The following is a 17,067-nucleotide window of genomic DNA, read 5'->3' on the forward strand; positions in this document are numbered from 1 at the left end:
ACAACAGCTGGTACACAATATCTAAGGAAGTCTCATGGTTTTGTTCGCCGGATGTAGAGTATCTCATGATAAGCTGTAGACCACACTATCTACCGAGAGAGTTTTCATCCGTTTTTTTTCGTAGCTGTCTACATTCCACCAGAGAGCGAGGTTGGCACTAAAACCGCACTAAATGAGCTGTATTACTGCCATAAGCAAACAGGAAAATGCTCATCCAGAGGCGCCGCTCCAAGTGTCCAGTGACTTTAATGCAGGGAAACTTAAATCGGTTTTACCGAATTTCTATCAGCATGTTAAATGTGCAACTAGAGGGGAAAAAACTCTAGACCACCTTTACTCCACACACAGAGACGCATACAAAGCTCTCCCTCGTCCTCCATTTAGCAAATCTGACCATAACTCTATCCTCCTGATTCCTGCTTACAAGCAAGAATTAATGCAGGAAGCACCAGTGACTCGGTCAATAAAAAAGTGGTCAGATGAAGCAGATGCTAAACTACAGGACTGTTTTGCTAGCACAGACTGGAATATGTTCAGGGATTCTTCCAATGTCATTGAGGAGTACACCACATCAGTCACTGGCTTATCAATAAGTGCATAGAGGACGTCGTCCCCCCACAGTGACTGTACGTACATACCCCAAACAGAAGCCATGGATTACAGGCAACATATGCACTGAGCTAAAGGGTAGAGCTGCTGCTTTCAAGGTGGGGGACTCTAACCCGGAAGATTATAAGAAATCCCGCTATGCCCTGTGACGAACCATCAAACAGGCAAAGTGTCAATACAGGACTAAGATTGACTTGTACTACACCGGCTCTGATGCTTGTCGGATGTGGCAGGGCTTGCAAACTATTACAGACTACAAAGGGAAGCACAGCCGAGAGCTGCCAAGTGACACGAGCCTACTAGACTAGCTAAATAATTTATATGCTCACTTCGAGGTAACACTGAAACATGCATGAGAGCATCAGCTGTTCTGGATGACTGTGTGATCACCCTCCCCGCAGCTGATTTAAGACCTTTAAACAGGTCAACATTCACAAGGCTGCTGGGCCAGACGGATTACCAGGACGTGTGCTCCGAGCATGCGCTGACCAACTGGCAAGTGTCTGCACTGACATTTTCAACCTCTTCCTGTCTGAGTCTGTAATACCAACATATAGCATAGCAGACAACCGTAGTCCCTGTGCCCAAGAACACTAAAGTAACCTGCCTAAATGACTACCGACCCTGTAGCACTCACGTCTGTACAAAAGAAACACCTATGTGAGAATGCTATTCATTGACTACAGCTCAGTGTTCAACACCATAGTGCTCATCACTAAGCTAAGGACCCTGGGACTAAACACCTCCCTCTGCAACTGGATCCTATACTTCCTGACAGGCAGCCCCCAGGTGGTAAGGGTAGGTAACAACACATCCGCCACGCTGATCCTCAACACGGGGGCCCCTCAGGGGGTGTGTGCCCAGTCCCCTCCTGTACTCCCTGTTCGCTCATGACTGCATACCCAGGTACAACTCCAACACCGTCATTATGTTTGCTGATGACTCAACAGTTGTAGGCCTGATCACAGACAATGATGAGACAGCCTATAGGGAGGAGGTGACCGTGTGGTGCAAGGACAACAACCTCTCCCTCAACGTGATCAAGAAAAAGGAGTTGATTGTAGACTACAGGAAAAGCAGGACCGAGCACGCCCCCATTCTTATCGACGGGGCTGTAGTGGAGCAGGTTAAGAGCTTCAAATTCCTTGGCGTCCACATCACCAACAAACTAACATGGTCCAAGCACACCAAGACAGTCGTGAAGAGGGCACAACAACACCTATTCCCCCTTGGGAGACTGAAAATATTTGGCATGGGTCCTCAGATCCCATACCAAAGGTTTTTGCAGCTGCACCATCGAGAGCATCCTGACGGGTTGCATCACTGCCTGGTATTGCAACTGCTCTGACAGCAAGGCACTACAGAGGGTAGTGCGTACAGCCCAGCACATCTCCGGGGTTCAGCTCCCTGCCATCCAGGACCTCTATACCAGGTGGTGTCAGAGGAAGGCCCTAAAAATTGTCAAAGACTCCAACCACCCTAGTCATAGACTGTTCTTTCTGCTACCGCACGGCAGGTCTAGGTCCAAGAGGCTTCTAACACAACTTCTACCCCCAAGCCATAACACTCCTGAACAGCTAATTAAATGGATACCCAGACTATTTGCACCCCCCCTCCATGCTGATGCTACTCTCTGTTAAGACCTATGCCTAGCCACTTTAATAACGCTACCTGCATGTACATAATTACCTCGACACCGGTGCCCACGCACATTGACACATTGACTCTGTACCAGTACCCCCTGTATATAGCCCCGCTATTGTTATTTACTGCTGCTCGTTAATTATTTGTTTTTCAATTTTTTCTCTTTCATTTTTATTAGGTATTTTCTTAAAACTGCATTGGTGGTTAAGGGCTTGTAGTAAGCATGTCACTGTAAGGTCTACACATGTTGTATTCGTCACATGTGACCTCTAATTGTTCTCCAATATTCCACCAGCTAAAACCTCCCCCCATTCCAGGTTGGGTTGTCGTCCCAGTGACTAGCTGGCCATCCCTGTACACATGGATCCTAGGGCCTTTAAGAGATACGGGCCCAGCCTACAGGGAGGAGGTGAGTGCCCTGGCAGAGTGGTGCCAGGAAAATTACCTCTCCCTCAACGTCAACAAAAACAAAGGAGCTGATCGTGGACTTCAGAAAACAGCAGAGGAAGTACTCCCCTATCCACATCGACGGGACCGCAGTGAAGAAGGTGGAAAGCTTTAAGTTCCTCGGCATACACATCACTGACAATCTGAAATGGCCCAACCACACAGTGGTGAAGAAGGCGCAACAGTACCTCTTCAATCACTGCAGGCTGAAGAAATTCGGCATGGTCCCTAAGGCCCTCAGAAACTTTTACAGATGCACAATTGAGAGCATCCTGTCTGGCTGTATCACCGCCCTTTACAGCAACTGCACCGCCTGCAACCGTAGGGCTCTCCAGAGGATGGTGTGGTCTGCCCAACGCATCACAGGGGGCACACTGCTTGCCCTCCAGAAAATCTACAACACCTGATGTCACACGAAGGCCAAAAAGATTATCAAGGACAACATCCACCCGAGCTACGGCCTGTTCACCCCGCTATCTTCCAGAAGGCGAGGTCAGTACAGGTGCATCAAAGCTGGGAATGAGAAACAGAAGCTATTTTTCAATCTCAAGGCCATCAGACTGTTAAATAGCCATCACTAGCAGGTTACCACCTGGATACTCAACCCTGCACCTTAGAGGCTGCTGCCTTATATACATAGACATGGAATCACTAACCACTTTAATAATGGAACACTAGTCACTTTAATAATGTTTACATACTGTTTTACTAATCTCGTATGTATATACTGTATTCTATTCTACTGTATTTTAGTCAATGCCACTCTGACATTGCTCATTCTAATATTTATATATTTCTTAATTACATTCTTTTACTTTTAGATTTGTGTATTGTTGTGAATGTTTAGATACTACTGTTGAAGCTAGGAACACAAGCAGTTCGCTACGCGTGCAATAACATCTGCTAAATATGTGTATGTGACCAATAACATTTGATTTGATCCTTTAAAAATAGCACATGTTGCCACTTACAGTACAGAACCAGATTCTCAGCCAACAACATTTTGAACGCATTCACCTCTGTTTTACTGCATCTAGTTATTTAAAAATGTATATATAAAAAAACATTGCATATCTTAATTTATTCCCACAATTGACGAATCATTTGCATAATAATATCAGCACTTCTACGAAGGATTGTCACCTGTAACAAGGGCTGGCAGTATGAATTCTACATTTTGTCAACAGATGTGGGATGCATAGACACACTCAACCCACCCCATCCAAACAAACACCTCTGCCCCTCTCCCCTTCCACCCATAGATCGACCTTTTGCACACACAAACACAAGCTAACATTTTCAACAGTTGTTCCATCCCGGGCCCCAACTCAAGGGAAGACTTGATGTGTGAATGTGTAAAACAGTTTGGCTATTTACAAACTGAGCAGGAATGGGAAGATTTAATTAACCAATCTAGTCCTAGCTTATAGAGCTCTTCCCCCCCAACACCCACACACGCTGGTCCACCGTTATGACCAATCTTCTCAAGAACCTCTCTGCAGTTAGACCATTTTGATTATTCTGTGCCACCATGGCCACAATAAAATGCCCTCTCTCTGATTGTCCGAGTGTGACTCCCTCCCCATGGGTTACTGCAGCCAATGTAGCCAGTACCTGCGGGTACTCCACTCTCATTAGCAGCTTTGAGAAAATCCTAGTATATTATGCTCACCCATTCGGGGGCTTAGACTTTTGGGCCTACTCTATCAGGCAGGCTCAGACTCTTGATGGGGTGGTGCTGCATCAGTGAGTCTCTGACTGCGTTCAACTTTCTGTCATGGCTGCATAGCCTACTTGCAGTAGGAAACCATGTGTTTGGTGTATTTGATACCATTCCACAAATTCCGCTCCCGCCTTCACCACGAGCCCATCCTCCCCAATGAAGGTACCACCAACATCCTGTGCCGCATACTGTGCCTTTTTTATGTCCTCTTGTTTGTAGTGTTTTTATTTCTACCTTGTTGATTACTGCCTACTTTTTGGCTTTGGGTACTTTGTGTACCAGTTCCTTGTATTTGGGGATTTATTATTTCATGAATTATCCTATCTTTTATCTATTTATAAATACTATACATAAAAAATATAATACCAATTATTTTACAACATTCCCTAACTTGAATAGTATAGTGTATTTATAGTTAAAGTATTAATTGTTGTATTTTATTATTTCTGTGAAAAATATAAAATAAAAAATATAAAATAATTAACTCCAGAGCACCAAATTTTCGCGCTTTGATATTGTCTGTATATCAAATAAGGCATTCTCTTATCTTGTTCTCTATTTTAAGTTCAATAACATTGACAGTTTAGTTTCAGCCTTTTTGTTTATTTTTCTCATTTGAAAGGCTCGTCTTCCATCTTTTTACGGACATGCCCAAGCACGCCTAATTTATCATTTATAGATTTTAGCAGTCGGTTTCCACGCTTACCGTACAGGGTGGTGAAAAAGGTCATCCGTGTCAGTCAAAGAGTCTCTTCATTTTCCTTTAGAGTTTGGTTTTCTATTTTTTCTGTGTTTACTCTCTGCTATGTTTTGGTGTTGACTGTGTTGGTTGTCTTTGTCTATACAATTCTCTAGCCTTACAAGCTGTTTTGAGTTATCCAGTGTGGATGTTGTTGCACACGAGTGAGCAGATCAGCGTAGAAGTACTATTATTTAGTCAGTTTTAGGGACATTAATTTAAATGCTTTTTCACGAGGCATTCTGAACCGCCATGCTACCTTCTTATTGAGTCATTGTTAGTTTTACACTTAAGACATGCCGTTGTGCTGTAGAATTTGTGAATGTTGTCTCTTGATTAAATAAAAAAATAATACTCAGCAATCTACACACAATACTCCATAATGACAAAGCGAAAACAGGTTTTTAGAATAAATAAAAAAAGTATTAATAATTTAAAAAATATACCTTATTTACGTACAGTACCACTCGAATGTTTGGACACACCTACTCATTCAAGGGCTTTTCTACATTGTAGACATCAAAACTATGAAATAACACATATGCAATTATGTAGTAACCAAAAAAGTGTTAAACAAATCCAAATATGCATAAATTATACATAAGCATAGGCCTATATTTGAGCGCCCTCCCCCCCCCCAAAAAAACAGAATTAAAATAATGATTGTGACATAGCGTACCACATATAACAGGATATATATATTTTGTTTTTTTTACTGATTTAAGTTGTCTTTGGTACTGAGATTCAGTTACCTTGTGCTACGCTCAAAAATGTATATATTTGAGTCTGGGAGAGAACTTCTAGGCCTAGGCGAAGCTGTTGGTTTATTGATTACATTTTTTATTTTTTCATAATTAATAGGCTGACACATTACTTTAAGCAACAGAATATCTCACCATCATGCATTTCATCTCTTCTCTCACCTTCAATTCCTTTCTGGAGCATGCAGAGATAGGGGCAGTCAACAGTTTAATGAAATATGTTTGTTGTGAAAACAAGTTACTGTCAATGTTCCCGAACAGATTTCACTTGGTTTCCCATATGAACCACTGGCTGGCTGCAGGAACATGGTTGGAGGGCGCACGGCATACAGAGTTTGGGCGGAATATCACCTTTCGAGCAGCAAGAGGCTGCATGCTCCTCAAACAGTGGTTGAGGCATGAAGTGAAATAACCGGAGTAGCCTGCAGGTGGGAAAGCGGCCTCCATTCGCTATTCGAATGCCTTGTTCCTGCCCGTTTGATAATGGGCCATTCTAAATCGAAACTAGCCTGAGGCAAGGAAGAGAGCGCAAGCTTTTTCTGACTTTCTCAAATGATCAATAGCGTATTGTCGCATCATGCAGCCCATATATGTTTTAATTTCTAAGACAGTCTAAAGTTTGTATCAACAACTAAAGTTGCCAAATAACTCTAAATGTAGCATAGCATGTTTGAAATGATCACATTTATTCTCAACTTAGCCTTTTCATATGCGCACTTGCTCTGGAATGGGAAAAATATAATTTCTATTTTATTCAACTAAGTTCAATTATATTCTTCTTACTAGAAAATCATATAATATAAAATAATGGAATGGGACTTCTACGCATATCTTGTCAGCTATATGAACACACCTACAGACTATGGCATTGCCCATTGCCAGATAACATACAGTAGGCCAACTCATATTCTGTTCTTCTGAAATACATTTTGTAATTAACGCATTTGTATCTTTATCTTTTTTAAATTAAACTGATTTGGTGAGGGCTGCAAGATGTTTACCAGGTTTATTTGCCATTAAGTACTAGGCTTTATTTGAGATGAACCTGTATTTGTTGGCTCACTTCAAAATTGTATTTTCTTCTTTACCATATAAAGATTTTGTGCTTTTTCTAAAATATTTTTTATTTTTCTTTAATTTTAATTTCTAACTCAGATTTAACTATTGCGGAATATGAAATTATCATTCCCCTAATTAGATCAAGTTATTTTGCAGGGTGTGCGTGTGTCAGGCAACCCGCAGGCCAGGGCGTACAGAGCTAGTTTAGTCAGTCTCCCATAGGAATGACCTGTTAGCAGAGGTATTACTTGTTAGCAGAGGCACACACACACCATGTAATCCCTTCCATATGAAATGTGTGTCTCGTGCCAGACAGTCAGAGCCCGTGGGGTGCAGTAGAGTACTGGCTTGCCACTCATTCCTCTACCATCAAGGCTCAGTTCACCCCTGGGGACCGGTGTCTTATTTCTCAAAGAATCAGATTGGTTTTTGCATGTTCCACCATCCTGACATCAGCCCATTCCTTTAAAGGATCTAGTAACATTTCCACCTGCAACTTTCGCCAAATGTCAATTGCATACCAGTAGTAGCAAAGGAATATATATCCATGAGTGTAAAACATACTTTTCAGAACGTAGCATTTTATATGTGACTATCTGGTCCGGCTGCACTCTGATTCTACCATATTGCGGACACTTATCAGTCCTTTCAGATCTACATAAATGGCGGGGGGGCTTGATATTGGGCAAAATTTCAGAACACACTGAATAGATTTACTTCAAGACGGAAACATTTGTACTAGAATAATTCCATATAATTCTCTGTTGGCCTCCAATTATATTGGATCGAATTAAAACCACTTTTCTATTGTGTTCCCCCTACCTCTAACCCACTTCTTTCACTCTCTCGTTCTCTCTCTCTCTCTCTCTCTCTCTCTCTTTCTTTCCCTGTGATCTCTCTCGTTCTCTCTCTCTCTTTCCCTCTCTGATCTCTCTCTCTCTCTTTCCCTCTCTGATCTCTCTCTTTTCCTCTCTGATCTCTCTCTCTCTCTCTCTTTGCCTCTCTGATCTCTCTCGTTCTCTCTCTCTCTCGCTCTCTCTCTGATCTCTCTCTGTCTCTCTAGAAAGAGCAAGAGGTTGTTTGCTGAACTGTGGAGCATCGACGACAGAAAGGCTCTTTTGGACTGGGTGCAGCTAAACTCCTGATCACACACACTCGAATGTGCACACACACACTCAGAAATCCCTGGCCATTGTGACTCTAAGCCTGGTTTGTCCTCTTGTGTTCTCCATAAAGTCTCTCTAGCCCTGACTCAGGAAGGACTAAAGCCCTGAGGGAACAGGAGGAACAGCATTAATCTCTGTATCTATAGAAAATGGACACACACACCATTAAATGCCAAAGCACATGCAAGTGCGTGGCGGATTAGTGGGGCCAGTGATGCGAGACCTATCTCTAAACCCAGTCATTTTTTAAATTGAACCTTTAATAAACTAGGCAAGTCAGTTAAGAACACATTCTTATTTGCAATGACGGCCTACACAGGCCAAACCCGGGTGACACTGAGCCAATTGTGCGCCGCCCTATGGGACTCCCAATCACGGCCGGTTATGACACAGCCTGGATTTGAACCAGAGTGTCTGTAGTTTTTCTTTGGTACCAGGTAGTTTAATTGTATTAAAGTAAGTAAATACCTAAAGGTACCCAGTTACCATTGTTGGTCAATACCAGCTGAAACAGCAAGTTTATCTATGGTTAGGGAAACTCATAGCGTTAATGGCATGGCTGCACGCTTGCTGTGAATCCAGTATGAGACCGCGCAGAGAAGCAGGGGATAGCGTTATTTTGACAAGCATAGGCGAGAGACGTGTTTTGATAATGCAACCTATGGTTTACAGAATGAAGTCAGGAATTTGCATTTGAGGATTTAGTATTTTGGTTTCAGTGTGATTGGGACTGGATAGGAAAATAGCCTAGGCTCTAGGACAGGAGAAGATAGTTTTCCCTCATGCCTCTCTGAATTGTTCAGACTTCATGTCTGTGACAGAGAGGCCTATGTAGTGAATTTTGCATAGGCCTAGCAAATTTGAGACTGTCTGAAGAGACACAATGACAGCCCAAAGAGGCACATGTTATTTTCTAGGTTACTGTAGGGGTTTCCTGTAGGGTTTATTAACTGCATTCAGGTCCCGTGTGCAGTTCAGCAGTGTGCTTTGAATTCATGGCGACTTTGTGTGAAGTAAATGCGCTAGGCTAAAAGCAACCTGTTTGGATAATGTGCTATTTTATTTTCTGCTAATCTGATGCTGCGTATGTTGTGTATTTTGTGGAAATGCATTAGTGCCAACATTGGGTAATATTTTTGTAATTTCCCAGGTCTTGTCATTTACATTTTTTGGTTGAAATGTGAATAGCGTTCCCGGGACAGTCCCAGGCTCCTGGTTACCCATGTTAATCCCTAATTCAGATTTAGTCTGGGTACCAGTCTGTTTAGCTATCATTCCACTCCTTGCCACTCCTGTCATTTGGCAAGTGACAGGAGTGGAATGTTATCTAAAATGACTGTTACCTAGCCTAATTCAGGCTGTGTGGGTAGAAGGAATTCAGGCTTGTACAATTCAATAAAAAAACAACTTTATTCAGACTGTTGAATCTTTGTGTTCATTTCTCTAGTGTGAAACTCACTGTCTAATGAAATACTTATCTTCCATTTTTAATGTCTGATTTAGTTTCAGTGATACCATTTGGGTAACGCTTTACTTGACACCCAGTGTCATAACAGCAGACATAATATGGGTCATAACACTGTTATGACCCATATTTATGCCTGTTGTGACATTGTGTTATTTTATGGCTGGTTATGACACCTAAATTAGTTTCAAAACCCACATTTTATTTAAAGTCATGTTTTTTCATTATATTTTAAATAACAAGAAGCATTATGACCATCGTGTTACTTTACTTAGACTAAGAAAAGAAACTTTATGAAACTGTCAAAAAGCGTTATGACCATCGTAACCATATAAACCAGAAAGGCCTATCAAATCAAATTTTATTTGTCACATGCACCGAATAGAACCTTACAGTGAAATACTTACTTACAAGCCCTTAACCAACAATGCAGTGTTAAGAAAATACCTAAAAAAAACTAAGAAATAAAAGTAACAAATAATTCAAGTGCAGCAGTAAAATAACAAAAGGCGGCTATATACAGGGTGTACCGGTACAGAGTCATTGTGTGGGTCACCGGTGTCAAGGTAATATGTACATGTAGATAGAGTTATTAAAGTGACCATGTATAGATAATAACTGAGAGTAGCAGCAGCATAGAGGAGGGCAGGGGGGGGCAATCCAAATAGTCTGGGTAACCATTTAATTAGATGTTCAGGAGTCTTATGACTTGGGGGTAGAAGCTGTTTAGAAGCCTCTTGGACCTAGACTTGGCGCTCAGGTATTGCTTCCCGTGCGGTAGCAGAGAGAACAGTCTATGACTAGAGTGGCTGTAGTGTTTGACAATTTTTAGGGCCTTCCTCTGACACCGCCTGGTATAGAGGTCCTGGATGGCAGGAAGCTTGGCCCCGGTGATGTACTGGGCCGTACGCACTACCCTCTGTAGGACCTTGCTGTCTGAAGCCAAGCAGTTGCCATACCAGGCAGTGATGCAACCCGTCAGGATGCTCTCGATGGTGCAGCTGTAAAACCTTTGGCATGGGCTCTGAGGACCCATGCCAAATCTTTTCAGTCTCCTGAGGGGGAATAGGTTTTGTTGTGCCCTCTAAACGACTGTCTTGGTATGCTTGGACCATGTTAGTTTGTTGGTAAATTTGAAGCTCTCAACCTGCTCCACTACAGCCCCGTAGATGAGAATCGGGGCGTGCTCGGTCCTCCTTTTCCTGTAGTCCACAATCAACTCCTTTGTCTTGATCACATTGATCGAGGGGTTGGTGTCCTTGCACCAAACGGTCAGGTCTCTGACCTCCCTATCGTCTCATCGTTGCCGGAGATCAGGCCTACCACTGTTGTGTCATCTGCAAACTTAATGATGGTGTTGGAGTCGTGCCTGGCCTTGCAGTCATGAGTGAACAGGGAGTACAGGAGGGGACTGTGAACGCACCCCTGAGGGGCCCCCATGTGGGGGATGTGTTGTTACCTACCCTTACCATCTGGGGGCGTCCCGTCAGGAAGTCCAGGATCCAGTTGCAGAGGGAGGTGTTTAGTCCCAGGGTCCTAGTGATTTGCTTTGAGGGCACTATGGTGTTGAATGCTGAGCTGTAGTCAGTGAATAGCATTCTCATGTAGGTGTTCCTTTTGTCCAGGTGTGAAAGGGCAATGTGGAGTGCAATAGAGATTGCATCATCTGTGGATCTGTTGGGGCGGTATGCACATTGGAGTGGGTTTCTGGGATAATGGTGTTGATGTGAGCCATGACCAGCCTTTCAAAGCACCTCATGGCTACAGACGTGAGGGCTATGGGTTGGTAGTCATTTAGGCAGGTTACCTTAGTGTTCTTGGGCACAGGGACTATGGTGGTCTGCTTGAAACGTGTGTATTACAGACTCGGACAGGGAGAGGTTGAAAATGTCAGTGAAGACACTTGCCAGTTGGTCAGCGCAGTTGATCGCATGATCGGCGCATGATCGGAGTACACGTCCTGGTAATCTGTCTGGCCCCGCAGCCTTGTGAATGTTGACCTGTTTAAAGGTCTTACTCAAATCGACTGCGGAGAGCGTGATCACACAGTCGTCCGGAACAGCTGATGCTCTCATGCATATTTCAGTGTTACTTGCCTCGAAGCGAGCATAGAAGTAATTTAGCTCATCTTTTAGGCTTGTGTCACTGAGCAGCTCTCGGCTGTGCTTCCCTTTGTAGTCTGTAATAGTTTGCAAGCCCTGCCACATCTGACGAGCGTCGGAGCCGGTGTAATACGATTCAATCTTAGTCCTGTATTGATGCTTTGCCTGTTTGATGGTTTGTCGGAGGGCATAGCGGGATTTCTTATAATCTTCTGGGTTAGAGTCCCGCTCCTTGAAAGCGGCAGCTCTACCCTTTAGCTCAGTGCGAATGTTGCCTGTAATCCATGGTTTCTGGTTGGGGTATGTACGTACAGTCACTGTGGGGATGATGTCATCGATGCACTTATTGATGAAGCCAGTGACTGATGTTGTGACTTCCAATGCCATCGGAAGTCTGTGCTAGCAAAACAGTCCTGTAGTTTAGCATCTACTTCATCTGACCACTTTTTTATTGACCGAGTCACTGGTCCTTCCTGCTTTAATTTTAGCTTGTAAGCAGGAATCAGGAGGATAGAATTATGGTCAGATTTGCCAAATGGAGGCCGAGGGACAGCTTTGTACACGTCTCTGTGTGTGTGGAGTAAAGGCGGTCTAGAGTTTTTTTTCCCTCTCTGGTTGCACATTTAACATGCTGATAGAAATTCAGTAAAACAGATTTAAGTTTCCCTGCATTAACGCCCCCGGCCACTAGGAGCGGTGCCTCTGGAAGAACATTTTCCTGTTTGCTTATGGAGGTGTACAGCTCTTTGAGTGCGGTCTCCGTGCCAGCATTGGTCTGTGGTGTTATGTAGACAGCTACGAAAAATACAGATAAACTGTCTAGGTAGATAGTGTGGTCTACAGCTTTTCATAAGATACTCTACCTAAGGTGAGCAAAATCTCGAGGCTTCCTTAGATATTGTTTACAAATATACATAGGCCGTCACCCCGTCTTACCAGAGTCTGTTCTTATAACCTGCCTTTAGAGTGTATAACCCTCCAGCTCTATGTTGTTAATGTCGTCGTTCAGCCACGACTCAGTGAAACATACTTTTTGTCCCGTTGGTAGAATATACATGCTCTTAGTTCGTCCCAATTATTTTCCAGCTATTGAAAGTTGGCTAACAGTACGGATGGCAAAGGCAGATTAGCCACTCGTCGCCTGATCCTCACAAGGCTCCCTGATCTCCTTCCGCGAAATCTCAGTTTCTTTCTCCTGTGAATGACGGGGATGAGGGCCTGTTCGAGTGTTTGGAGTATATCCTTCCCGTCTGACTCATTATAGAGAAATTCTTCGTACAGTTCAAGATGAGTAATCGCTGAGACGGTAGCAGCAAGATTATGTACAAAATAAGTTACAAACAAAATAGTACGGTTGGTTAAGGGACAATAAAACTGCAGCCATCTCTCATCAAAAAGCGGTTGTCTTGTCCCGTTTGTGAATCTGCTCCTGCGTTCATCCCAGTCACCAGAAACCGAGAATTGGGTTAGGTGCATGTCTGACATCAATGTGTGCACAATTACAATGATAATTTAATATGGGTAATTTCATTGTTTTTTATATAACATAAACATAAGTTAAACATAAGTTATGACCTACTACATGAGTGTAAAAACCCACAAAACCTACCACGGGAGTTATTTTATGGCTGGTTATGAGTCATAACCAGCCATAAAAAGTAATTAAATAACGCAATATATGTGACAACAGGTCTAAATATGTTATGATGCCTGGCATCAAGTAAAGTGTTACCAAAGTTGACAGCAAATATGAAATGCAGCATGTACTGTATGTGTGGTAGGACTATGATATCATGCGGTTGACCATTTTTTACTGAACTAGAGAATTCATGTAAGCCATGCAACGTTAGGCCTAGGAGAGAGAGTGGTGATGAGTCATCAGTCAAAAAGCGGTTGTCTCACACACTCCGCCTTTCATTCCAACTCGACTGCCTGAACTGCGGTGCACCAGTGCCCAACAAGCTGAGAGCATCAACATTGCATACACACTCTAGCCGACTACATTCCAAAAAATGCTGGGTTGTTTGGATGACCCAACTGTTGGTTTGCAGGTATTGGGTAACTTGCGTTGTTTTCTTTAAACGGAGGAAGGTTGGGTTGTTGATGCTGGGTTATTGAGATATGACCCAGTGGGTCAGATCAGAAGACTGGAGGAGTGGTTTAGTAGGGGCGTGGCTTTCAGAAAATAATTTTTGGACACCTGTAAGAGTAAATGTCATGCCGGTTCATCTGTTCTGTTGTATTATCACGTTAAGGTTAAACACTGACACTTTTGTAGCTTTACACAAGTGTATGTGTCCCTTAAGAGCATATGCATATCCCAATGTTGGGATAGTTTCCACTTTTTTTGCAATATGTAAAAAATTATAATTTTATAGTACAATATGTAACGTGTAAAAACTATTCAAGGAAAATGTATGTGTACAAACTTAACCATGATGAACATGAAATTACATTTACTCTCACGGTTGGCCAAAATAACTATCTGAAAGCCACGCCCCTAATATACCAAGCCTCCTGAAAATAGCCTGTAGATGGGTTGGTTGTTTAGCCACAAAACCGACGAGTGTGCAACTATGGGGCAAAACAGAAGGGGTTGGCTTAGATTGTTGATAACATGTAAACTATATTAAGCCTCAAATGTTTATTAAAAACATAAACACATTTTCACAATGAGCACTTGTCTCTCAAATACATAGTTACAGTTGTTTGTTAGCTAGCTAGTTAGCGAATTTATATTAGCATAGACGTGATATTAGTCAAAACACACACAAAAAAAACATGGTATCAAGAACAAGATTAAAAATGTAGCTGCAAGCAGCAATGCCAGGGTTCAAGCTGTGGGTTCACTTTGCCACCATTAGGACAAATTGGAAACATTTCCCTATTTATGCTTTCTGTACTCCTTACCATGCTTGCCAAATATCAATATTCAAAATCAAACAGATCGATCAATATGATTTTACTGTATTTTGGACAATTTTTATAATGTTGATTAATTTCAAACGTATTCTTCTCCAGAATCGCTGGACCAATTTGGTACAGTATGTAGCATCTATGGACGCACGTCTTTCAGCGCAACATTTTCCAATAGTCTAGCAAAAACAACATGACCGCTATAAGCCAATGAGCCATCATTCAAGTTTTTTCCTCTCCAACAGCACCACCATGTGGCCAAACTCTACAGGTTAGATTTGTCACTCATCTCCCTGAGCGTGTGTGCCATTACTCAAACCGATCAAGTGATATAAGATGTGCCTTTATAGCGCCACCTTGTGGTCGATCTGCATGTGCTTGCATATGTTGTCTTGACAGCGTTTGGAACACACGTTTTTTTCCAATACTAATATCTGAGTCTGATTTATATGCATTTATGTGCCAGGTCATGCCCATCTGAATGTTTATTGTTGGTTTAGGTACTAGTCTGGAAAATGTTGCATTGAGTAACATTGGTCCATAGATGCTACATATCAAGTTTCGTGTAGATCGGTCATTCGATGCCAGAGGAGTAGCTCTTTGAGTTTTATTTCTTACTAAATTCAGAATGGTGGAAAATCTATATTGGAAGACACTATGGGTTCTTGAGGCAAATCAAATTTTATTTGTCACATACACATGGATAGCAGATGTTGATGCGAGTGTAACGAAAGGCTTGTGCGTCTAGTTCCAACAGTGCAGTAATATCTAACAAATAATCAAACAATTCCCCAACAACTACCTAATACACACAAATCTAAAGGGATGAATGAGAATATGTAAGTATATGGATGAGCGATGACCGAGCGGCATAGGAAAAGTGCAATAAATGGTATAAAACACAGTATATACATGTGATATGAGTAATGTAAGACATGTAAACATTAAGTGGAATCATTTAGAGTGCATAGTATAAAGTGACTAGTGATCCATTTATTAAAGTGGCCAGTGATTGGGGTCTCAATGTAAGGCAGCAGCCTCTCTGAGTTAGTGATTGCTGTAGCAGTCTGATGGCCTTGAGATAGAAGCTGTTTTTCAGTCTCTCGGTCCCAGCTTTGATGCAACTGTACTGACCTTGCCTTCTGGATGGTAGTGGTGTGAACAGGTAGTGGCTCGGGTGATTGAATTCCTTGATGATCTTTTTGGCCTTCCTATGACATCGGGTGCTATAAGGTGTCATGGAGGGCAGGCAGTTTGCCCTCGGTGATGCGTTGTGCAGACCACACCACCCTCTGGAGAGCCTTGCTGTTTCTGTACCAGGCTGTGATACAGCCCAACAGGATGCTCTTGATTGTGCATCTATAAAAGTTTATCAGGGTTTTGGGTGAGAAACCAAATTTCTTCAGCCTCCTGAGATTGAAGAAGCACTGCTGTGCTTTCTTCACCACATTGTCTGTGTGAGTGGACCATTTCAGTTTGTGTGTGCTGTGTACGCCGAGGAACTTAAAACTTTCCACCTTCTCCACAAATATGTTTTGTCTGAAGAGAGGGACCTATGTACCAATCTTTTTGATGCTAGCTAACATGGGGTGACCATTGCATGTTAACCTCTCTGCGCACCGAACACGGTAGAGATATGAAATTCGACAACATATGGTGATCACTACATAAATAGTCATTAAACATTCATGAAAATACAAGTGTCTCACATGTTTCGAAAGCCGAGAATCTTGCTAATCCAACTGCGTTGTCAGATTTAAAAAAGGATTTATTGCGAAAGAATACGATGCGATTATCTGAGGATAGAGCCCCATAAAAAACAACTATTTCAACCAGCACAGGCGTAACAAAATCACAAACTGCAATAAAATAAATAGTTTACCTTTGACGATCTTCCTCTGTTTGCAATCCCGATGCTCACTGTTACACAATGAATGGTCTTTTGTTTGATAAAATCCATTTTTATAGCCTAACACAAAACATTTTGTGAACCGCTTGTGTCGTGAATTCCATCTCATTCCATTTTCGACGACACATTCGAGGTAAATACACACACAAAACGTGACTTTTCCAGTCATGTTTGGTTTCATTGCAATCAACTGGTTTGTTTGTAACACAACCAAACCAATGGGTCATTTCGCGGGACGTATTGACTGAAAGAAACCGATTTGAAGACAAGTAATGACATCATTGTGCACCAATGATATGACCCCTGTTTCGTTGATTGACTATTTTAACCCAATGACCACTGATCGTCTTGAAATCTAGCTGGGTAGATAGCCAATGAGCTGAGGTAACCTGCAATATGTAATGTTTATGTGTTGGAAGTCCAACCCATGTAGTAAACTCCGGCGTAAAGAGGTTAATTCGCCATTGACAATTCATACCGGAAGGAGCCACGCATGTTGCACACAGCATTCTTTTGGTAAAAAAGCA

General features: G+C 42.4%; 1 protein-coding gene across 6 annotated transcripts in view; it reads left to right on the forward strand.

Moving 5' to 3' along the window:
• The window catches only part of msh3 (mutS homolog 3 (E. coli)), a 126,955-nt gene extending 117,389 nt beyond the window's left edge, over positions 1–9,566 (forward strand). For all 6 annotated transcript variants that reach the window (XM_042320822.1, XM_042320817.1, XM_042320821.1 and 3 more), the window contains one exon: positions 8,046–9,566. In XM_042320822.1, coding sequence (XP_042176756.1) covers positions 8,046–8,069 — 24 coding nt within the window. In that variant the 3' untranslated portion in view covers positions 8,070–9,566. The remainder of the gene's footprint in view (positions 1–8,045) is intronic.
• The last annotated feature ends 7,501 nt before the right edge of the window (positions 9,567–17,067 follow it).

Source organism: Oncorhynchus tshawytscha, linkage group LG04, assembly GCF_018296145.1.
Source record: "Oncorhynchus tshawytscha isolate Ot180627B linkage group LG04, Otsh_v2.0, whole genome shotgun sequence".
Taxonomy (NCBI): Eukaryota; Metazoa; Chordata; class Actinopteri; order Salmoniformes; family Salmonidae; genus Oncorhynchus; species Oncorhynchus tshawytscha.